The sequence below is a fragment of the Phocoena phocoena genome, chromosome 20, assembly GCF_963924675.1.
Source record: "Phocoena phocoena chromosome 20, mPhoPho1.1, whole genome shotgun sequence".
Taxonomy (NCBI): domain Eukaryota; kingdom Metazoa; phylum Chordata; class Mammalia; order Artiodactyla; family Phocoenidae; genus Phocoena; species Phocoena phocoena.
The window spans coordinates 3,245,403-3,268,296 of record NC_089238.1 but is presented as its reverse complement, the minus strand read 5'-3'; the positions used below and the strand labels follow the sequence as shown (position 1 = coordinate 3,268,296).

Genomic DNA, 22,894 nt, shown 5'->3' with positions numbered 1-22,894 from the left:
GAGGGCAGCATAGAGGGGGTGAGGGGAGTGGATGGAGCCAGTTCTCCCCTGAGCTTACCCAGTCCCTCCCATCATTCCACCCCTCCTGATAACGGGATTTTGCACCATCTCTGTTGACAGCTGGGGAAACTGAGGTGACGCAGGTCAGGAGGTTTGTCCAGGGCCACCCAGTAAGTTGTCATATGATTAGTAATAGCTACTTTTGAACCCTGGGGTTGAATGGAGACCTCATGAGATCACTTCAGGCAGAGTCTGGGGGTCCAGTCTGCCCCAGGAGACTGACAGCTTCAGGCAGAAAGTCAAATCCACCGCCCCGCTGATGGCCAGGACTCATGCCCATCTAGGTCAGGCTAGAAGCCCCAGGCTCTGAGCTCTGTCAAGGGTCACTCCTCAGCCTGGCTCGGGGTGGGGGGGAGGGGGGGAGGGAGATGGCTGGAGAGGTGACATTTTGAGGGGCATCTGGAATCAGGATGAATCTCAGCATTGTGGTCCCTGAGCTTGGCTGAGGGCAGGCCCAGAGCCCGAGTGGGGCGGGAGCGAAGAAGAATTTATCCTGGAGCTCTGAGCGTCCTGGAGGAGCTCGCAGTCAGGAATGGGCTGGCAGGAAAGACTGAAGTGACGTGTGTTTGATCAGAGGAGAAAAGGCTGCTCCTGGCTGTGGACAGGGCGCTCCAAAGACCTAGGGGACCAGTGCAGAGCACCCTGTTGGGAGGGGCTCATGTGATGGGGTTGGGGATGTACTGGGAGGGATGTGGAGTCAAAGGGGACAGGGGAGTGAGGGAGTGGTGGCAAGCCGGGAAGGGTGGGGAGCAGGGGAGGGAGTGATGGGGTCAGCGCTGGGTGGTATATAAAAGACTCCTTGGAACTTGAGATGGGATGGAAGGGGTGGGGCAGGAAGTCCAGGAGCCAGCTGGGGAGGTGGTCCAGGAGGGGAAGAGGATCCTGAAGGAAGAGGTGGAGGGAGGACTTGGGTGACAGGTACCTGTGGGGACTGAGAGGCAGGAGGACCCTGGAACCGTCCTGGTGGGCAAGTGTTGGGACTCAAAGAGCCAAGGGAGACCCTGCTGAGAAGACTGCTGCCTGCTGGAGGGGGGAAGGTGGGAAGGGGGTGGGAGCGGGGGGCTCAGCTTGCTCCTACCCTGACTGTCCTCCCTCCATACCAGCCCTGATGGAGCCCAGTCCTCCCTCACCCCTCCCATGATTAGAGCCAGTAGTGTTGGCTGCAGGGCACACACAGGGAGGATCTCCCGACGCCCCCGTGCGCACCTCACTGACCAGACATTAAGAAGAAATATCAGCAATAACATAGCTTTATTTGCAGCTTAAAGACGGGGCGGGGTTTGGGGTGGTGGGGCCCGGAAGATGAGAGAATTGGGGGTGATGACACTGATACTGATCCCTCGGAGAAGCCGCCCTCGGGCCGTTAGATTTTGCGAGCGAAATTCCCGTCCTTGATCTCGGTCCAGCGCTGCACCTGGGGTGGGGGTGGGTAGGATGGAGGAAGGTGGGGAGCGGGCGCTTGCTCAACTCAGCCGGCCCATCCACCCTCGCCCGGCCTGTCTGTGCGCTGCCCCTCTGTCCACTCACCCAGCTCATGGGGCACAGCGCGTGGAACACGCGGAAGTAATACTCGCAGGGCTGTGTGCTTTTCCCGTGGCGCCTCATCCTCTTGACGCAGGGACGGTAGTCTGCCGAGTGGGGCGGGGGGGGAAGGAGCGGGCAGGTGGGCGGGGTCGCAAGCACGCCCCGCCCCCTCCACGCCAAGGCCGCGCCCGCCAGAAAGGTCCAGCTGCAGACCCGCCTCCTCCCCGCCAGGCCTCGCCTATTCTGTCACCCCACCCTTCCGTGACTTTATCGCACGCCTCCAGAATAGGCCCCGACCTTCCACTGATCGGTACCGCCCTATCATACAAGGCCCCACCTCTCCCAGGTAGGCCCCGCCCCTTCAGACCGTGGTCCGCTCCACCTCCCACCCCAACGGTCTCCGCCCCCGCGGCGAGTCCAGGACCCTCTCCTCGTCCTCAGGTGGGGCGCGCCCCTTCCTGCCTCCCACCTTCTCTCACCCTCTCCCCCTAACTTGGCCCGCGAGGTTTTACCCAGCAAGTTCTGGTAACAGTTACAGGTCTGGTTCTGCTTGGGGAAGCGCGGGTCGAAGGGTGCCGTTGGCCATCTCCCGTTTCAGGGCTTTGGGCAATCAATACCCAACATCCACGAAGGCGGCGTCTGCTGCGGGGAGGGATGGGGTTCTGTGGGGCCTAGGGGGCGCCCCTCGCTCCGACCCGCACTCAGCTCCTGACCCCCACCACGAAACCCAGCCCCCGTTCCCACCCGTCCTGCCCTCACCAGGCTGATGTCAGCGGGTCACTGGCTCAGTTGTGCTTGTGGCTCCGTCCGGGGACCCCCTCGCTTCTGAGTCTCGAGGGTCCCAGCCCAGGAAAAACACGACCCTCCCGGTCGGATTGGCTGGGACCCCCGGAGCCCCAGCCAATGGACGCCGTTGCGCCGTTGCGTTGGGACGCGGGGCGGGGTCGGTGTGGACCTGCCTCCCCCGCCGCGACTCCCACCTCCGGCCCGACACCCCCACTTGGGGCCGGCGCTCACACACAGGCACCCGGGTGTTGCTCTTGCCGAGTCTCAGGCTCATGCTTTTAATCTCTGCGAAACTGGGCCACCACGCGGGCTCTCCCTCGACCCGCCCCCCGCCCCCCCAATATATAAAGATATAGATAGCTCTGGTCTCTACCGGAGAAGGAGCATCCCCGCCCAGCCTTTTCAGCACCCTGATTCTTACAGTAGAGGGGCACAACACCTAGGGGCCTGTGAGGAAGAGGAAAGAGACAGGGTGGGGTCCGGGCTCCTGGACGCCAGCGCTAGGTATAAGGCTGATCTGCAGGGTTCAGGGGCTACCTGCCCCCGCTGGGCTCCTCTGGACACTTCGGCGACTGAGGTTGAGTCCCCCGCATCCCGCTATTGAGGCCGCTGGGAACCGTGCATGCTGCAGAGAGAAAGCCAGAGAGGGCTTTGGGGGATCGGCAGGGAGAGAGTAGTAACTGCTCAATAAATACATGCTGACGGGGGTGGGGTGGGGGGGGTGGGGGGGGCGGGGGGCGTGGTCCTGCTCCAGGGCCCGGCAAGCCTGAGCTGGAATCCACGTTTCCACCAGTGTCCCTCCTAGGTTTCTCTCCCTCCTGCCTCCTTAATATCAAGTTTGACTCTGCCCCAACATCCAAACGCACTAATATCTCTTTCCTCTTAAGAAGCCCTCTTTTGTCCCACATCCTATTCCAGCTTCCTCTTCAGGTCCCTCCTCCCCTTCCAGCAGATCATTTGGAAAGAGCTGGTCTACTCCTCCTCTCCGATTCCCCTCTTTACATACATATGTATGTATACAAGTAGTGGGAAAATACACATCTCATGAAATTTACCATTGTAACAATTTTAAAGGGTACAATTCAGTGGCATAAATTACATTCATAATGTTGTGCAAGCACCACCACTACCTAGCTCCCAGGACATATTCATCACCCCAAAAGGAAACCCCAAATCCATTAAGCAGTCACTTCCCGTTCCTCCCATCCCTTGCAGCTTCTGGCAGCCACCAATCTGCTTCCTGTCTCTTCGGATTTGCCTCTTCTGGACATTTCTTGCAAACGAAAATCGTACACTGTGTGGCCTTTTGTGTCTAGCTCCTTTGGCTCAGCCACATGTTTTCAAGAGTTGCAGCACGGTGACCCACTTCCTGTGCTCCCTTAAGCCTGCCCCACTCAGGTCTTCGTCCCCACCAGGTCACCTCCTTGCTGTTACGTCCAGAGGTCTTCTCTCGTCCCGTCTTCCTTCACCTGCTCGTGGCATCTGACACGGCTGCCCTCATGACGCTCCTCACTTTCTTCTGGTGTTCAGGATGCTGTTCAGTGTTCACTCTCTGACTATGGTTCGCCTTTCCCTAAACACCTTGGCTCTGTCTCCACCTGCAGTCACTCGCTGGTGACCTCCAGTCTCATAGCTTGCAGCAACCATCCATTTGCTGATGATTCCCCAAATCATTCCAGACTCATGTGTCCAGCTGCATACCCCGCATCGTCACCTGACATCTCAGAATCAAGATGTCCAAAATGGAATTCCTGATCTTGTCCCTGACATCTACTCCACTCACAGCCTCCTTGACTGCTGCATCTTCCCAGTGGCTCAGATCCCAAACCTCAATGCCATGACAACATGCCCAATCCATGAGCTGATCCGTTGGCTCAACCATCAAAGTATCTCTGGAACCCCACCACTTCTCAATACCTCCATTCCTTCCCCTCTTGTCCAAGCCACCATCATCTTGTTCCTGCGTCATTGCAACTGCCTCCCCACTCTTCTCCCGGCACCCACCCTTCCTCCTCTACCTTCTCCACACTTCAGCCAGAGAGAGTCCTTTCTAACATACAGCAACTCCAGCCGTTCTGCTCAAAACCTCCAGTTTGCTCAGCATCAAACCCAAAGTACTTAAGATGGCCCCACATGATGGTGCCACCCTCGTGACTCCTGTGACCACAATTCCTACTCTGGGCTGTCCTGGAGCTCCCTCTTGGTCCAGCACATCGTGCACATTCCTGCCTCAGGGACTTTGCAGTGGTTGTTCCTTCTGAAGGGAACGAATTTCCCCAGATGTCCACATGGCTTCCTCACTCCCCTCCTTCAGATCTTTACACAAATGACACTAGCTCACTGAGGCCCTCCCAGACCACCCAATCCAATACTGGAAGCTGCCTACCCCCACTCGTAGCCCTCCCTACCCTGCTGTTTGCCCGGAGCCCTATCAGCTAATAATGTACAATATAATTACTGTGGATTTTATTGTCAGAGTTCCCAGCTTCAGCACTACTGATATTTTGCGGAGGATCATACTTTGCTGTGGGGCACCATCGCATACATTGTGGGATGTTGAGCATCGTCCCTGGACTCTACCCAAAAGATGCCAGGAGGACCCCCCCCCCAAATTGCTCAATGCCATGTCCATAGTGCACAGAATGATGCCTGGCACATAGTTGATACTCACTATACACTGAGAGCACAAAGGAAAGTGGAAAAAGAAGGAATGATCCTCTCTACCTCATGGATAACAGAGTTGACAATACACGTTAGCTGTCACCCCAAATACCTGGGCGAAGGAGCAAAGATGCCCACTTCCTCCTTTATCTTCTCCACCTTGGAGACCATATCCTTCATACTCTCAATTTCCAAGAGAGTGGGCAAGAGAATCTCCAAAGACGACCCCACTGTGGCCATGGGGCACTGGTCCGGCACCCTCTTGGGCTCTTGAGATACTCTCCTGGGCTGTTGGGAGACCCTGGCCTCCATCTTTGAGACAGGGGTCAGAGAGGTAGGAGACTCCATTACGTCCTCCCACCTCGCTGAGGGCAGAGAGATGGGAGTCAGGGAGGCAGCATTCATCTTGGGGCTGCTGGTGGCACGCTTGGGGAAGGGGGACGCTTTGGAAGGCCCCTTTGGGTCCTGGGGCACCTCCTCCACCTCCGCCCATGGATGCGTGTTCCCCTTCGCCCAGGCCCCCAACTGTGGCTGCTCCCTGACCACCACCGGCATCTCCTCCAGCAAGGACACCTTGGTGGTGCTGAGGGGTACTGTGTCCATAGTTGGCATGGCAGACCCCTGCTGGGTTGAGAGCCAGGAGGGCAGATTGGACAGAGCTGATCTCAAGGAGGGATCCTTGGTACTGGCAGTGATCGTCAGCTTGGCACAGGTGAGCCCGTCCACTGAGAAGGGCCCGGTCTGCCCCTGTGAGGCTTCCTCGATGGCCAGCTCCTGGGTCTTGATCCACTTCTGCTGCTGCCCCACCTCCTTGGATTTGAAGCCCAGCATGTCCAGAGAGATCTCCTCCTTCATCCTGCGGACTTTGTCCTCCAACTTGCCCTTGTCCTTCAAGCCATCCGCGGTGACATCCTGGGCTCTGCTGACCAGGACTTCCTCCGACTCCTTCTCGGTGGTGGTGAAAAGCAGCTCCAGGGATGTTTTCTGAGTCCTCACCTCTACTATGTTTGTCTCCTGGGTGCCCATCAACACCATGGCTCTGGCTTCCCTTCAGGCTTGCTTTTCTCAAGCACATCTCCTCCGTGACTTCCCGCAAGCAACACGCCAGTGGTGGCAGGGTCCAATGTCATTTGGTATTGGGTAGGTAAGGTCAGAGCCTTATGGGACGGGGTAGGTAGGAACATAGATTTCCTGTTTGGAGCGGGGGGGACACAGCCTTCGGGGGAACAGCAAGTGTATGCGCGGCCTTCTGAGATGGGGCAGGCATGGCTGGGGCCTTGTGGGGAGTAGCCAATACATGTGTGGCCTTCTGAGATGGGGCAGGTGTGGTTGGGGCCTCGTGGGGAGTAGCCAATACATGTGTGGCCTTCTGAGATGGGGCAGGTGTGGCTGGGGCCTCCTGGGGAGCAGCAGGAAAAACTGGTGCTTTCCGGGATGGAGCAGGTACAGCCAAGAACTTCTGGGACTGGTCAAGGATGAATGGAGCCTTACAAGAGGCAGCAGGGATGGCTGGGGGCTTCTGGGAGGGCGGCGGCCACAGTCTCTGCACGGAGTCCAGAGGCCTGGCCTGTTCGTTGCACCTGTGGAAGTCAGGAGGGTAGGTGGCTGGGCAGAGGGAGGACGTGGACAAGGTGCTGGCCTCCGGGTCCATCAGGTCGTCCATGTCCTGTTGCCATGGGTACATATGCAAGGGATCACAGGAGCCCAGCAAGGGCATTTCAGGGCTGTCCTCTGAGATACAGAGTGAAGGGGTCTCAAGTAAACCTGCCAGGCATGTGGCCCCGTCAGAATTACAGCAACCCTGTAGGTAGATGGAGGGGAGGGGAAGGATGGTCAAGGCCAGTGGAGATGCCCAGACCCAGGCCCCCAGCCCCCTCCCCCCTCAGACCCAGGGGTCCAGACCCCCAACCCCCTCCTCCCTCAGACCCAGGTTCCAGGCCCCCAGCCCCCTCCCCCCTCAGACCCAGGGATCCAGACCCCCAACCCCCTTCTCCCTCAGACCCAGGGGTCCAGGCCCCCAGCCCCTCCCCCCTCAGACCCAGGAGTCCAGGCCCCCAGCCCCTCCCCCCTCAGACTGTGAGTTGCCCTCCTCCCTCTGATTCTAGAGTTGGCCCCGGCTCTCAGTATACTGGAAGCCTTGGAAGAGGATGCCATGTGATCAGGTGTATTGGAAATGATGCTGAAGATGGTCCGAAAGGTGATGCTGGGCTTCTCTGGTGGGGTGGGGTGGAAGAAAGCAGTCTGAGCTCTCAGCAGAAGGGTCAGAATTTCGGGGTCCATTCATGGAGGCAGAGGGAGGGGGGTGTGCTCACTGGCAACTTGGACTTTGGTTTGCGATCTCTCAGGGGAGAGGTCCAGTTGGGACCTGTAAGGACAATTTGGTGTGACTTTGGCGGCTTCAGCACTAGGATCCCCACCCTTCCCCCCTGCCCTGCAAGGCAGCAAGGCCCCAAGGCTACTTCTTTTCTGTCGATTTCTTTCTCGTGTCAGCTTGCTCCAGCTGTGACCAGCCTAGCGGCAGGGAGTCACCCAGGGCCTGAGACTTGAATTTGCGCCTGAGGGTCTGGCAGCGGGAGGAGGAAGGGCAGTCAGGAGGTGCAGCCCCGTCAGCCTTTTCCCCTCCAGGCCCACCGGGGCCGCTCACCTTGGCCTTCCTCTGTCTCTGAGTTGTCAGAATTTTGTAAGGAAAGGTGGGCTCGACAATCATGACTGGAAAGGCAGGGGGACACTTCAGGTCAAGGACCCCAATGGGGATGACACGGTGCGGGGGGAGGCCCAGAGGGGACTCCTGGGGGGCTCGGCCAGGGGAGAGAGGGGTATGATGCTGAGGCGCTGTCCGTGCCTGGTGGAGGAGAAGCTGAGACTCAGGGAAGGGCCTGATGGATACCCAAGCCAGCTCACCTGAATGTCTGTGGTGAAACGGGTCCTGTGGACAGGAAGAGGGGCAATGAGGAAGGGTGAGATCTTCCTGGTTTCCACATCTCCATTACCTACCCAGCCCAGGACTCCAGGGCCCCAGCCCCTCTCCCCTCAGACCCAGGACTCCAGGCCCCCAGCCCCTCCCCCCTCAGACCCAGGTATCCAGCCCCTGTTCTCTCCCCCCTCAGACCCAGGGGTCCAGGCCCCCAGCCCCTCCCCCCTCAGACCCAGGTATTCAGCCCCTGGTCCCTCCTCCCTCAGACTCTGGAGTGCAGGCCTCCTCCTTCAGAGCCAGGGGTCCTGGCCCCAGCTCCATTCCTGGGGCTCCTATACTTCTGGCTTTTGGTCTTGGCACCCTCTCGAATCTAGAACCATAGCTGCCCCCAGGGGTCTGTGGGGTCAGGGCCCACCTGGAGGTGCCACATGGCCCAGGTCCATGGGGGGCGTGTGGAGGGTCCTGGGGGCCCAGGAGGGGGCGGGCTGCCAGAGCAGGTTGATGAGGCGGATCCAGCGGTCAAACAGGAAGCTGACCTCATTGTCAGGGGCGTCCAGCTCCAGGTAATAGCGGCAGCCCGTGACCAGACGCAGCTTCAGGTTCCAGGCAGACAGGTCGTGGACGTAGAGGTGGGCCAGGTCCAGCAGGACCATCCTAGCAGAGGCAGGAGATGGAAGCGGAAGAGCAGGAGATGGGGGCGAGGTGGCAGGGGATGGGGGGATGGCGGCACCTGGTGAGGACGAGGCTGGAGCGCTCCGTGCCCGCGGGGTGCTGGGCCATCAGCAGGATGTCTGGCAACACCAAGCCTGGCAGGGAGGCGGCCACGCCCATGGTCACTCGGTTGGTTCTGTGGTGCACATACACTGGGGCCCCACGACTGGTCACCTGGGGATCCAGGGAGAGGGGGTGGGACCACTCCTTTCTCTTATGCTCCTCTGGCACCTCCACACAGAGCTCCACCCCCCAGCCCCCCAGCTGCCTTGTGCCCTCCTGGGCCCAAATCCCCCAGCCCAGGGGGTCTCCCTTCCCTCCTGCCCCTCTCTGCCCCCAGGGCACAGGGAGCCAGGGACCTGGACAAAGTTACTCTCGAACATGGGCAGCGGGCGGAGGGGCAAGTACTCGCCCTTCTGGAGGGTCTTCTGCAGCTCACCCAGGGTGGGGACCCACTTCAGGGGGCCCTGGAGTGGCTCCCAACGCCTGATGTTCCAGAGCCGGTTCATGATGGCTGCAGAAAGTGTTGGTCACCCGGGACATGGAGGCAGGGTGCTGGCCCCCCAGCCCACCGGCCCCAGCCCCTTGGGCTTCAGCGGTTCCAGAGGGTGGAGCTTCCCCAGGGCTTGGACACGGCCCTGCAGAGGTGCTCAGCCCTGGCCTGGGGGAGGAGACTTCGGTGGAGGAGTTTTGTGACCTCATCGGACAAAGCTGCAGCTCTTCCTGGGAAGTCTCCAGGGGCCTTCAGCTCCCTTCCCCTCCAGGAACCTGTCCTGGAGTCTTGAGGGCTGGGGTGGGTGAATCAGAAGCCCCTGCTCCAGACCCAAACTAAGGACGACCCGGGGCCCTGGGAGGGGCCGTCTGGGATGTTTTAAGTGAATAATTAAACAAAAGGGTTTCTGACTCTTAAGAGGGGAGGCCTGAATTACAGTCCCAACTTGCCACTGACCCATGTCTATACCCTGGGTAAGGTCTATACCCTCAGGAGCCTCAGTTTCCCTGTATCTAACTTGTTTGTGTCCGTGGCAACAGTTGCTCTACATTGGTTATAAAGAAAGGGACATGAGGTTTGGAATAAGCCAGACCTTTGGCAAAATCATATTCTGCCTCTCCCTAGCTGTGTGGCCTTAAACGACAGGCATCCCTGAGGAGCCTCAGCTTCCCTCATCTGTAAAATTGGGGGGTACTGGAGGATGCACGGGATCCTGTAAGTAAAACCCCGCACTTAAGGCATGGCGCAGAGCAGGCGCACAGTGAATGGCCATTCCTGTCCCCTTCTGAGGGCTTTCGGGGCGGGGGGTGCTGATGTTCTGTCATTCTAAATATAGTGGTTATTATTTTTTCATGTGTCATGCAAAATACATGGTCATTGTAAAAATTCTGGAAAATACAGAGAAGCACAAATAACGAAAGTCACCCACAATCCCACCTCCACCTTGTACCCTGAGGTGGCCATAGTCAACACTTTGGTGTATTTCCTTCTAGGATTTTTAAATAATCCATGGATTATACGTATCTATACAAAATGGGGATCACACAGTGGTTTGTAGCCTTGAGGCCTGCTTCTTCTATGCCTAAAGCAGTCTCTGTAGCATCCCTCTTCATGGCTGGTGTATTCCATCACATGGATGCACTGTCATGTACATAACCATCGCCTACTGTTGGACATCTAGGTTGTCTCCAGTTTGCTGTTGTAAACACTGCCATAATGAACAACCTTGAGCCTGCAGCCTTGCCCTGTACTAGTACTGTTGGTCACAGGGTAACCTTCTGTAACTATCCATTAAATATTTATTTATTGACTGTGAGACTAAGAACTCACAGTCTCTGGGGGACTGATGGTTCCTCTACTTCCCTGTCCACTGAGGGCCCCCAAGGACCCCAGCATCCAGCCCCTGGCCCGCAGAGAAATCACGTCTAAGTGGGTATGTATGGCAAATTTAATTCCCTCTTCTCTATCTCACAAAGGTTCTCACATTTTTGTACAAAAACCCAGGCCTCCTTTTCCCCTCCCTCCCCACCCCAACACAGAAAGTAATTGTTTAATAAATAATATATGCTCCTGCCCAAGCCAAGAGGGGTGGGGGTCAGGGAGACACTGTGGCCAGACTTCTTAGAGATCCAAGAATCCAGGACCCCAGTTCCCTCCTCCTCAGGGACCCCCGAGTCCACCTGCCTCCCACCCACCCCCTTAAATAAATAAGTATAAATAAGGCACAGATGCCCCCCTGCCCAGGTCTCCTGGAGGGATCGTCTCTAACTAGAGGGAGACAATGGTGAGGGCGGAGTCCTCCGGCTGCCACGCCCCCAGTTCCGAAATAAATAAATAAATAAGGTCTGGCTTTGAAGGGCGCTGGTGGCTCTAGGTGGAGGGTCACAGCCGAGTCTTCAGCAGCAGCAAGCCCCGCACAGCCCAGTCGAGCGTCAGGTGCAGCCCCCCAAGGATGGCATGGGCCGCCCGGACGCCTCCCCAGGGTGAGGCCGGGGGAGCCAGGGGGGGTGCCGGTGGGTCTGGGGGCGCCTGGGGCAGGGCCAGGCGGGACATCTGTCAGGAGAGGACAGAGGGTTAACATCAGGCCAGGGGTGCAGTTAGGGTCCGGGGAAGCGGGAATTTGGAGCCTGTACTGAATCAGGGTTGGGGAGGTCCAGCTTGCATATTTCCACTGTGTCTCTGGCCTGTGAGGTGGGGTGTCTGGGTTGGGAGTTCTTCAGGACGTTGGGTTCAGAAAATTGAGGCTGGGGCCAAAAGGTGGGGGTCTTAAGGCTGGGGTTCTAGGGCCAAGTTCAGAGGGCTGGAGGTGAGGTCTGTAGCAGCAGGGCCAGGATCCTGGGGCCTCGGTCTTAGATGTGGGGTCTCATTGTAGGATCAAGCTCAGAGACTCATGTGTGAGAGGTGGGGTCTCAAGTCTGGGGTCTCAGAGCTGAGAGTTGGAATTTGAGTTCCAGGGTCTTTGGGGTCACCAGAACCAGGAACCGGGGTCTGAAGTCTTACAATCTCAGGGTCTTGAGTCTGGGGTTTTAAAAGTCAGGGTCTTGGGGTCTTAAGGGCTCACAACCTAGATCTGAGCTCTTGGGGACCCAGGGCTCAGGGTCTGGGGTCTTCTAGTTTGAGATCTCAGGGTCCAAGTCCTTGAAATCTGAGGTTTGCAGAGCCAGGGTCTGCAGTCTGGCTTTAAGTCACGGTGCATCATCTGAGGGTCTGGGGTCTTGATGTGTCAGGATCTCAGGGCCAGGATATGGGTGGGTCTCAGGGTCTGGAGGCTCAGAATATCCTGGGCTTGGGGTCTGGATTCCTCCTGTTTTGGGACCGGGGTCTCCAGGTCTTGGGGTGAGGGTTTGGATTCTCAAACCTTAGGGCTTCAGGATGGGAGTCTTGGAGTCACAAGACCATGGGGTTTCTGAGTCTCAGGGTGAGAGTTTAGAGTTTCCAGGCAGGATTTTGGAGTCTGGGGTCTCAGGGACACAGGGTGAGGGTCTCGGAGTAGGCCTGGGGTCTGGGGTCCTGGGGTCGCAGAGCCAGGTGATCGTACCAGGAGCTGCAGCCGGCGCAGCAGCCGGTCCAACCGGGCCTGCAGGGCGCCTAGATCGGGCTCCAGGGTCCGCAGGGAAGGGCCTCCTGCCCGGCGCAGCCACTGCACATGCCTTAGGTAGGAGAACAGGTCTGCCCGCAGCCGTGTCAGCACTCCCGGGAGCTGGGGGACGGGCGGGGTGGGGGGTGGCGTCAAGGAGCACCTGGCACCTGTCCACTCCAGCCCCTAACCCCCTGTACCCACTTCACCGCCCAACTCCCACCTTTGACCCATCCCTTGCCCTTACCTGCAGGGCTCCCAGCGCCCCCGCACTCATGGCCAAGGTGGGGAGGGAATCCAGGTTGTGGTCTCCGTCAGCTGGGAATTTGTCTCTCTTGGGGAGAAAGAAGCCATGAGAGGGACCCTGCCCAGCTCCGGGGGTCGCTTCATCCCCCACCACGAGCCCCGGACTCCTTTCTCCCCCTCTCTGCCACCGTGGTAGCCCAGACGCCCTCCCCGTTCTCGGTCTTGGCCCCAGCCCATCCCCTCCAGGCTCTCCTACCAGCTGTGCGGCCAGCTGCCGAGTGTCCGCCAGGAGAGAGCGGGTCAGGAGGACGGCGCTGTCCAGCTCAGCCCGAGGGTCTGGGGAGGCCCGTGGGGGGCCAGGAGGTGGCCCCGGGGCAGCAGCTCTACCTGGCCACAGGCTCAGCGCGACCAGGACCAGGCAGCAAACACCTGAGGGAGGGAGAGGACAGAAAGGAGGCTCAGGCCCGACCGGGGGGTCTGAGGGAGGAGGGGCTGGGGTGGGGGTCCTGAGTCCCAGGGCGGAGCGCCCAGGGCACGTCGCAGGGCCTGGGCGGGTTTCCCTCTCCCTCTCTGGCTCTGGTCGCCCCGCCCGTCGGAGCAGACGCGCCCCGGGGCGGGTAGACGGGCCGGGCGTCTCCCGTCCGCCCCCGGACGCCGGAATCTGGGCCCCGGGGCGGGGCAGGAGGGGGGAGACACAGGCCAGAACCTGCCCCCTCCCGAGGCTCAGGAGCCCGAACCGGACTGAGAGCAGGGGAAGGAGACCTGGACAGAGGTCCGGGGGCCTTGACCCCTCCCCGGGAGACCCCCGCGTAGGCCCCACCAGAGTGGACCGCGGAAGGCCGGGCCGCAGCGCCGGGGATACCCCACAGCACACCTGGGCGGAGAGAGGCAGAGGCGCGGGCGCGCCGGGCTCGCGGCGGGGAGAGAGGGACCCGGCGGTGCTCAGCGCGGGGGCTCTGGCCCGCTCCCTCCGCGGCCGCCCATCCCCCAGCGGCCCCGCCCACCCCGCCCGCCAGCCAATCAGCGACCCCCGGGCCGCCCCGCTCCCGCAGCACACCCCCAGCCCGCCCCCTGGGCCCTCCCAGGCCGCGGTCTGTCCGCCCGTCCGTCCGCATCCGTCTGGCTCTCCTGTTTCTGTCTGCACCCCTGTGTCTCCCTCTGTCTTTCCTCCCCGTAGCTGGGGTCGGTGTTCTGGGCTTGCTCTCACCTCCTTGGCCTCTCTGCCTCAGTTTCCCTCCCGGAGCCTCTCTTGTTGAGGTCCCTGGGAGTCTGCGTCTCTCGGTCCCCGCTGACTCCCTGGGGGTCCCGGGCCCTTTGGGATCACCCCCTGGCCTTCGTCTGTCTCTGTCTGTGAGTCTCCATTTCTCTCTGCCTCGCGCTGCCCTGCCGGTGTCTCCGCGTCTCTGATCCGTCCTTTCATGTCTCGCTCTGCCCGTCCCTTCTCTAGGCCTCCTGCTTTCTCTGAATCTCCTTCCCGCTCGCTCCGTCTCCGCCTCCCCATTGCTCCCTCGCTCTCCTCCGTCTCTCGGTCCGATTCCGCTGTCTGTCTGCTCCCCACCCTTCCCGCCGACGGTCCCTCCCTCCTTCCTCCCTGTCCCCCCTCCAGGAGCTTGAACCAACTTACTGTTCATGTCCCCACAGGGCAGGGGTTCCCCAGGGCAGGGGGCAGGGGGCTGGGGGCCGTTAACCCTTCCCTGTCCGCTGCCGTGGGAGCCCTGGGGGTCAGCTGGGCCTCGGCCTGGGGAGGGGAGGCATGTGCGTGTGAGCAGCGAGGGCCGCGGCAGTGAGGGAGTGTGTGCGCCTGGGGGGTTATATAGGGGGCCGGGGCGGGCGGGCGGGGGGCAGGCGGCAGGGGAGGGCGGCCTGACACATCCTGACTCACCCTCCCTGCCTGCCTTTTCCATTCCGACGGAGCCGGCTGCCTCGCAGGGCTCACGCCGCCGCTCTCGGAGGAGGGCACGGAAGGAAAAGTTGGAAAAGTTGAAAAGGGAAAGGGGGGGTGGTCGGAGAGGGGCTGGTGAGGTCATTGGCGTCCCCTCCCTCCACCTCCTCGGCCGGCCGCCGCCGCCGCCGCCGCCGCCGCCGCCGCCGGGGCAGACACGCGCAGCTCAAGAGCTGGGGCCTGGCTGCGGGGTGGGGGTCCGGCTGGACCAGGACAGGCAGAGAGATGGAGAGGCAGGGGGTGATGCAGACGGGGTAGAGGTGGCAACGGGACCACAAGACGCAGGCCTGGGGGGTTGGAGGTGAGACGGAGAGAGACTCCCAGGGACAGAGAGAGATGGAGAGGCCGAGACCCAGGCAAGGAGGTAGAGACACACAGAGAAATGGGGACATGGGACAGAGGTGGGGAGTCTGAGGTGCAGAGATGGAGACAGCCAAGGAGACACGCTGCAGAGGCAGAGAAACAGGAGAGCAAAGTGAGGTTTGAGGGGCACGATGAAAACAGCAGGAGATGTCTGGAGAGACCCAGAGAGACCCCCAAAAGGAAAAGGGACAGAGAAAGGCATGCCAGAAAGAGGGGAGGCAGGCGGCAGAAAAGAGATACACAAGGCAGGGTGACAGAGATGGAGAAGTCCCAAGGGGCAGAGATCCTCTGAGTGATGCTGAGATGACGAGGACTCAGCAGTGGGGACTGAGAGAGGGGGGCCTTTCTCCAAGAGACACGTTGGAACATGGTGAGAGAGGACCAGAGGCAGAGAGACAGGGACCAAGAGAAAGAGGCATCGAGACACCCAGTAGAAGTGAGACCTCGGGCACATGGCTTCACCTCTCTGTGCCTTGGTTTCTCCATCTGTGAAATAGGGATACCCCGGGCACGACCCCCTCCCAAAAGCCTGTGTGAGGATACAGTGAGTTCACGCCTGTAAAGCACACAACCAGCTCTCAGTAAATGCGAACTATTGCTATTCTCACTGTTGATTTTTATTAACATATCCAGGGAGACGGAGGAAAAGAGGGAGCCCCTGGGAGAGATGGAGATGGTGAGACCCGGAGAGAGCAGCTGGGATGGGTGGGGGGAGCTGGAGACCAGTACATGGCAGGGAGGACACCACGCGGAGAGGTGGAGAGGTGGAGATGCGGAGAGGGGTGGGAGCAGGGGTGGGAGACACAGACTCAGGGGGACGGTGGTGCCAACACAGACGCACACAGGGAGTACCAGGTACGTGGAGCAGAGCTGGCCCCGGGGATTCACGGCAGAACGAGTGAGGGACCATGACAGGAACCCAAGTCCCCAGGAGCACCCCAACCCCCAGGATAAGGGTGGCAGAGAAGGGTGGAGGGTAGTGAGAAGACAGAAGGTGACAAGGACTTCCAAAGGTCTTCCCGCAGACACCCCTCCCCCCCACCCCTGAGACCGCTGAGTGGGCAGGGGGGCTCTGAGGATGAATGCTGGCTGAAGTCCTCCCCCTCCCATCCCCCACCACTTGGGGGGGCAACTGCTCAGGTCCCCAGGGAGGTGAGGTCACAGCCCCCCCATGGTGGGACATGACCTCATCGCTTCAGGTAAGAGCTCCCTCTGCCTCTCTGTCATGGCCACCCCTGCCAGGGCCCCCCAGGGGCCCTCCCCAGCCCCTACTCATGCTGGGACCCAGGCCTCTGACCACTGGGTCTCCGCCCCTCAGGGGGCCTGTTTCCGGCTGAGTCAGCGTGGGGGGGCCCAAGGCTGCGTCAGTGAAGGGAGAACTGACGTAGCCCCCCCCCCCAAGACCGGTGGGGCCAGCCAAGGTGACTCAGGCCACCAGCCTGGGAGATGGACTGGTCTGAGGGGATGGGGGACTGAGCCTGGGGCCGGCCTGAGAGCCACAGTAGGGATCTGATGATGGCAGCCCCTTCCACCTCCGGAGGAACCGGGGCTGCCGGCCCCAACCCCATTGCTTTAACCTAGGAGTCCAAGAGCCCAGCCCCTCCTCCCTCAGACTCAGGAGTCCAGACCCCCAGCCGCCTACTTCCTCAGATCCAGGGGTCCAGCTCTCAGCCCCCTCCTCCCTCAGAGCCAAGTGGCAGGTGTCCAGGTCCGAAACCCTTGTTTCAAGAAAGGTAGAGAAAACTTGTGGCCATTCTGCAATTTGGGGAGTGCTCTGTTGGGGAAGGTCAGGGGTCTAGGCATGGGTCATCAGTCCCTGACTAGTGACAGTCCCCTCGGCCTGCTTCGGCCCTCTCACCCCGGGGATGCGGGGTCATCTTTCCTCACTGTGGCAGCAGGAGGCCGGTGGGTGCAGGACAGGAGGGTGGGGGTTACTCAGGACTCCTGGGTCTTCCCCAGGGTTGGGGACACTCAGACTACTTCTGTGGAAAGGAGAGCAAGGAGAGACAAAGACAGAGACACGAGTAAAGAGATGGAGAGGCAGGGTAGGAGACTCACAAACAATGACAGGAGATGACTGTGACAAACAGAAAGAGACAGGAGCACAGAGGCCAGAGTGAGAGACAGAGATGCAAAAAAAAAAAAAAAAAAAAATTGTGACCCATACAGACGCAGAGACAAGCTCAGGGGCTCAGAGACAAAGGCTGGGGGTGACACGGAGCTGAGACTCTGAGGGGTGATAGCCGTGAGGGGAGATGCCACTGGGATATGACGGGGGACCCCAGGGGGTCCTTGCTCATGTGCTGGCCCCTGGGTGAGGTGGAGCTGGCTGGTGTGAGGTCAGCAGGTCCGAGTCTGTGTGTGTCTGTCTGTCTGTCCCTGGGGGGTCCTGTCTGGCCCCTGGGGGGTGACGGGGCAGGCGGGCCGCAGAGGCGGCCCAAACCTGTCATTAGTGGTGAGGGCCGTGACGGCGGCCCCCCCAGCCCCAAGCCGCGGTCCAGGGCCCTGCGGCCCCGCCCCCCCACCCCCTCCTTGATCCCTGAGGAATCCCGGGAATTGGGAAGTGGGTCCAGATGATGTTGACACAGGAAACGGTCAGCAGCTGCCCGGCCTCAGCCCCACAACCCCTCTGACCCCCACCCCCGGCCCCCTGCCGAGCCCCTCGGACCTGTGTCATCTCTGACGAAGGCAACCCTGGGCCCACTCAGCACCCACCAGGATGTTTACGGGAGATGGGTAGGGCGGGAGGCAGCCTCAAAGAGCTTCTTGAGAAATGGGGTCTGGACTCCTGAACAGCTGCCCTCAGACCTAGTCCCCTTCCCCCTCCTCCCTCAGACCCCGGGGTCCAGATGCCCAGCCTCTCTTCCCTCAGACCTGGGAGTCCTGACCCCAAATGCTCTCTTCCCTCTGATCCAAGTGTCCAGACCCCCAGCCCCTCTTCCCTCAGACTCAGGATCTGGACACAAAGACACACCGCCCCAGGAGAGCTGAGTCCCCTCCTCACTGGCTGGAAAGCTGAGTGGAGGTTCAGGGGAGAGTGAGGGATCATGTTCCCACCCCAGCCCCCAAGTTGACCTCCTCCCCCACCACTGGGGTGGGCCAAACCAGAAGCTTGGGGATCCCAGTCGGACCCATTTCCCTGTTTGCAGAGGGGGAAACAGACCGAGCTAGAAGGGGCTCCCTTCCCATGAGTCCCCTCTCCACCACCTGGGGCCTCAGACCTCTCGGATCCTGGCCCTCCCCATCAGGAGGCCTGGATGCCTTTGGGACCAGGGGACTCCGGAGCAAGAGCTCTGGCCTATGGCCTGACCCCCATTTTCTCATCGCCCTCTTAGGTCTCCTGGTTGCTAGGGGGCCTCCCTAACAATGGGGCTCAGTGAGGTCTTCTGGGCCTCAGGCCCCCTGCCCCTGGTTGCTAGGGTGAAGATTCCCTGGCAACCAGGTCTCAGGAGCCTTTGGGTCACCTGGAGCTGTCTTTCAGGAATGTTTACTAAGCAGAGGGATTCCCTGGCAAGAAGGTCTCAGGGTGCCCACTCCTCGGGTCCCCTGGTTGGCTAGGAGGAGAAGTCTTAGACTCCCACCTGCTTTCTACCCAGGTTGCTGAGGAGGCTCTTCTAATGCCAGGGCCCCATCCCACCCACAAGGCCCCTTCCACCTGGTTGCTAAGGAAGCAACTCCCTAGCAACCAGGTGTGACCAGGCCAGTGTGACACCCCCCTTCTTTCTTCCCAATTGCTAAGTGGGCTCCCTAGAAATAGAACTTAGAATTTTGGGGGCCAGCCGGGCAGGCGGGTGGGGCGAGCCGGTTGCTGGGGTAATGGCCTTCAAGGTCTCTCCCCACAGAGGCCCCAGGAGTCTGGGGAGGCGACATGGTGGGGTCTGGGATCCCTGCTTTGGGCCTCTTCCTACTAATGCAGGGCTCAGTAGGTGAGGGGGCTGATGAAAGGGGTCAGAGAGCTGAGCAGAGGCCCTCCTCACCCTCCATACAGCCTCCCAACACCACTCTTTTCTTTCACAGATGGGAATGGAATCCAGGGATTCTTCTATCCATGGAGTGAGCAGTGGAGGAAACTCTGGGTCCCCTGGGGATAAGGAGCCCAGACTAGACTCTTGGGTCTAAAGGGAGGAGGGGCTGGGGTCTGGACCCCTGGTCTGAGGGAGGAGGGCCTGGGGGCCTGGCTCCTGGGTCTGAGGGAGGAGGGGCTGGGGACCCAGACCCCTGGGTCTGAGTGAGGAGGGGCTGGGGACCCAGACCCTGGGGTCTGAGGGAGGAGGGGCTGGGGGCCTGGACCCCTGGGTCTGAGGGAGGAGGGGCTGGGGGCCTGGACCCCTGGGTCTGAGGGAGGAGGGGCTGGGGGCCTGGACCCCTGGGTCTGAGGGAGGAGGGGCCGGGGGCCTGGACCCCTGGGTCTGAGGGAGGAGGGGCTGGGGACCCAGACCCCTGGGTCTGAGGGAGGAGGGGTCTGGGGGCTGGACCCCTGGGTCTGAGGGAGGAGGGCCTGGGGACCCGGATCCCTGGGTCTGAGGAAGGAGGAGCTGGGGGCCTGGACCCCTGGGTCTGAGGGGGGAGGGGCTGGGGGCCTGGAGTCCAGGGTCCCGCATGAAGTAAGCACTAGGCCGGCAGCCCCAGAGCCTGGTATGGGGTTAGGCTCTGTGAGGAAATCTGCTCCTCGTGTTGGTCCCCAGGCTGTGAGGGAGATGTCTGGGACCGGGAGAGCTGTGGGGGCCAGGTGGCAATTGAGAACCCGAATCTCTGTCTGCGTCTACGATGCTGCTACCACGATGGGGTCTGCTACCACCAGCAGCCGGATGGTGTGTGCCGGGGAGCCGGGGCCCCTGGGGGGGGCTGGTGGCAGGGACCCCTTGGTCTCACAGCTCCCTGCTTTGTGCAGAAAACATGCAGAGGAAGCACATGTGGGCACTCGGCTGGATGTGCGGAGGCCTCCTCTTCCTGATCTCCAGCATCTGCCTGTTCTGGTGAGTGGAGTCGGGGCTCGGGGGGGCTCCCCTGCCCTGGCGGGCGGGGCCAGGTGGACGGCACAGCTGAGGGTGTCCCCTCCCTGCCAGGTGGGCCAAGCGGCGGGATATGCTGCGGCTGCCGTGGTTCCTGAAGAGCAAGTGCAACCTATCCCAGACCGTCTCTCTGTTACCCAAGGACCGGACACGGAGCGAAAAGAAGATGGTGTCCATTGGCAGCATACCCACAGAGGGGGCCCTGGACGTCTCAGGGGGCACTGATGAGGAAGGCACGGAAGGGGGCGAAGAAACGGAAACAGGGGAGGAGGAAGATTAGGGGCACCCCTGGAGGGATCCCTCAATACAGATATAGCACAGAGATGCATGGTCTCTTTTCTGAGAAGCATGAAGCAGGAGACGGATAAGACCCGGAGGCAGAGAGAGAGAGAGAGAGAGAGAGAGAGAGAGATAGAGTGTATGTGTGTGTGTGTGTGTGTGTGTGTGTGTGTGTGTGTGTGTGTGTTTTGGGGGGTGCCTGGGCTGTGATCATGCAGGGTGTGAGCTGACGGGCATCTGGGGTCCAGGGGTAAGTGGGGAGGATCCGAGCTGAGGGGAACTTGGGCTGACGGGGGGAGGCCTGAGCTGATGGGGGTCCTGAGTTGAGTGTAGGTCCTGGGCTGTGATTACGGGGGTCTGGACTGAGGGGCTTGGGTGAGTTGTGGGTGGCCTGGGCTGGGACTGCAGCTGGGCTGGGGGGACATGGACCACCGTGCCCCTCAGCTGTCCTTCTGCCGCTGCCTGACAGCCTCTGCTGCCTGCCCTTGGGGTCCTGCCGCCCTTGGGCCAGCAGGCATTTGCCTTGCTTCCCACGAACGAACGCTGGACGACTATAGCTCTCAGACTCCCTAGTGGTGGCACGGAAATTTTCCTGGAACTTCATTACAGTTGAAGACTCATCGCGCTCAGTCCTCTTTCCTCCGCCCCTCCTTTTTCAGGTAACAGAGCTACTCCAACCTACCCTCCATAAGTATGTCCCCAACAAATATCTTGCACGTCTTCATCCCTCTGTCTGCATCTCTGGGGACCTCAAACTAACAGAGGAACCTGGGCTGAGGGAGGTCTGGACTCAGGGGGTGGGTCTGGGCTTGAGATCCTTGCCCCCCACTCCTGTCCCCCTCCATGAGGCGACAGCGTGGAGCTAGGCTCCTAGGTCCCCAAGGGCTTGGGCAGCCCCTCCCTCACCCCTGCCCCAGTGCCATCCCTCTCCAGACAGATATGAAGCACAGTGAGGCAGAGCCCTTTATCCAGGGGAGGATAGATGGAGGACAGGTAGGCATCCTGGCAGCCAGATGGTGATGGGGCAGCTGCACATCTCCATCGTGTCCTGACAGGTGTGGCCATGCGTTCGTCTGTAGGAGGGAGGATGGGGTTAGTGGCTGCTCAGGACCCCTGCGTGTATCCCTGCATCCCAGGACCACCACCCAGGAGAAGGAGCCCTTTCCTCCCGCTTCAGTCCCTCACAATTGACTGACGCACTTGCTCATTGGCTCCTTCATTACTCCGTGCCCTGACTTGCGGCAGCGACTGTGCCTTTAACTCACCGGAACTCAGTGGTACAAGGTGGGGAATGAGAGGCAAGGAAAGGCAGAGACGGAGAGACTTACACACAAAAAAGAGAGAGGGGGAGACAAATATGTCGAGGGAAGGATAGAGGCACAAAGATAAAAAAAAGACAGACAGACACAGGGACAAAGAGAAAGACAGGCAGAGACAGAGAAGATGAAATGGGGGGAGAAATGACATAGGATGGGTTTGGCTCTGCACATCTTCTCAACTAATTTTGGTCCCAGAGGCAGAGAGAAGTGACCAGAGCCAGGACCTACAGGACCCTCTGTTAAAATTCCAGTTCTCTGTCCCTCATGGGCTGGAATCACCTCACCCTGCCATTATGGAGTCCTGTGTTTGGACAGGCCCGTTTTCCTTCTAAGAGGGGCCTACAGGCCGGTCAGCTTGGCCAGTTTCTGGCAAGTGGTTCTAGCAGCAGAGGTCTACCCAGCTGTGTTAGACTTCTGGGCAAGGTAAAGTGTTTCCAGGGGTAATTTTAACCGCAGGTGGTTATTTCTGCATTGTATGCCAAATTCTGTGTTAGCTCAGCTCGCTTCATCTGTGCATAAACTGTTTCCTCATCTGAACCACAGAACATAGCATACGACTGGACTATTTTCAAAATTCTCACAAAAAAAGGGTATATAACTGTCCTTCTGGATGCATAGAAGGAAAGTTAATTCATCACCTATAAAGAATGTCTTAGGGCATTAGAATTTAATTCTTTTATGTAACCCCCATTTGAGAAACTGATTCAGTCACTCATCCATCCATTGTTTCACTTATCCATCCACCCACCCACCAACGCATCTATCCTCTCATCTATCTACTTACCCATCTGTCCAAACATCCATACAACCCCGCATTCACCCATCTACCAGCATCAATCCCACCATATCCATCCATCCACCCACCCATCCATCAACCAATTTATCCATCCATCTAACCCTCATCTATCCATCCATCAATCCAACTACATCCACCCATCCACCACCTATTTATCCATCAAGCAATTCATCCATTTATCCCTCTATCCACCCACCCACCCACCTATCCACCCACAACTCCATCTACCCATCCATCCATCAATCAATCTATCCATCCACTCATTCATCAACCCAATCCATCCATCCATCCATCCACCCACCCACCGGATCATCAACCTCTGACTTCCTGAGTTCACTCTCTGCTGGGGCATGCTAAGAACCAAGACACCAGGGACCCAGGCCTTACCCTCCAGGGGCTCCCTGTTGGGTGGGAGTGACAGTATCAGCACACACACATACAACACACAGTGATACAAGCAATAACAAGGGTAACTCAGACAATGTGAAGACCCAGAGAAAGGCACTGAAGTTCAGTTGGATCTGAAAAGACACCTGGTAAGTTTTCTGAGTGGAGTGCAGACAACAAGGGCACCCCCAGTGTAGGTGAAGGCATGGACAGAGGCCAGTTGGTGTGAGACAGCCTGGCCATCGTGGACTGAGGGAGGTCATTCTAACCGCAGAGAAGGCAGGAGATGTGGGGCTGAGATGTGGCAAACACACACAGAGTGAGC

At 59.7% G+C, this 22,894-nt stretch overlaps 4 protein-coding genes across 4 annotated transcripts; 1 reads left to right on the top strand and 3 right to left on the bottom strand.

Moving 5' to 3' along the window:
- Nucleotides 1-1,423: 1,423 nt before the first annotated feature.
- On the bottom strand, nucleotides 1,424-2,208 carry COX6B2 (cytochrome c oxidase subunit 6B2). The gene is given in 3 exon segments (XM_065899692.1): nucleotides 1,424-1,474; nucleotides 1,588-1,688; nucleotides 2,097-2,208. Coding segments are annotated over 3 exon segments (264 nt in total).
- Nucleotides 2,209-5,130: 2,922 nt separating this feature from the next.
- On the bottom strand, nucleotides 5,131-9,165 carry GARIN5B (golgi associated RAB2 interactor family member 5B). The gene is given in 10 exon segments (XM_065899065.1): nucleotides 5,131-6,065; nucleotides 6,068-6,235; nucleotides 6,238-6,795; nucleotides 7,161-7,244; nucleotides 7,344-7,396; nucleotides 7,491-7,594; nucleotides 7,676-7,740; nucleotides 8,361-8,599; nucleotides 8,676-8,830; nucleotides 9,016-9,165. Coding segments are annotated over 10 exon segments (2,511 nt in total).
- Nucleotides 9,166-11,030: 1,865 nt separating this feature from the next.
- Nucleotides 11,031-12,502, bottom strand: IL11 (interleukin 11). Its single transcript, XM_065899691.1, has 3 exons — nucleotides 12,473-12,502; nucleotides 12,187-12,348; nucleotides 11,031-11,201 (listed from the first exon to the last, which is right to left on the bottom strand). The coding sequence occupies exons 1-3, from the start codon at nucleotides 12,500-12,502 to the stop codon at nucleotides 11,031-11,033; spliced, it is 363 nt and encodes a 120-aa protein (XP_065755763.1).
- Nucleotides 12,503-18,644: 6,142 nt separating this feature from the next.
- Nucleotides 18,645-20,068, top strand: TMEM190 (transmembrane protein 190). The gene is made up of 5 exons (XM_065899688.1): nucleotides 18,645-18,702; nucleotides 18,794-18,829; nucleotides 19,462-19,587; nucleotides 19,668-19,752; nucleotides 19,843-20,068. Exons 1-5 carry the CDS (start codon nucleotides 18,645-18,647, stop codon nucleotides 20,066-20,068), a joined length of 531 nt encoding a protein of 176 aa, XP_065755760.1.
- The last annotated feature ends 2,826 nt before the right edge of the window (nucleotides 20,069-22,894 follow it).

Excerpts from the sequence above, each read along its gene's own strand:
- IL11 (XM_065899691.1), bottom strand. The coding sequence starts at position 12,502 with ATGAGTGCGGGGGCGCTGGGAGCCCTGCAG. Across the intron at positions 12,349-12,472 it reads GGGCGCTGGGAGCCCTGCAG|CTCCCGGGAGTGCTGACACG; the intron begins GTAAGGGCAAGG and ends CCCGTCCCCCAG. Across the intron at positions 11,202-12,186 it reads TGCGCCGGCTGCAGCTCCTG|ATGTCCCGCCTGGCCCTGCC; the intron begins GTACGATCACCT and ends CTCTCCTGACAG.
- TMEM190 (XM_065899688.1), top strand. The coding sequence starts at position 18,645 with ATGGTGGGGTCTGGGATCCCTGCTTTGGGCCTCTTCCTACTAATGCAG. Across the intron at positions 18,830-19,461 it reads GGGATTCTTCTATCCATGGA|GCTGTGAGGGAGATGTCTGG; the intron begins GTGAGCAGTGGA and ends GTTGGTCCCCAG. Across the intron at positions 19,588-19,667 it reads CTACCACCAGCAGCCGGATG|AAAACATGCAGAGGAAGCAC; the intron begins GTGTGTGCCGGG and ends TGCTTTGTGCAG.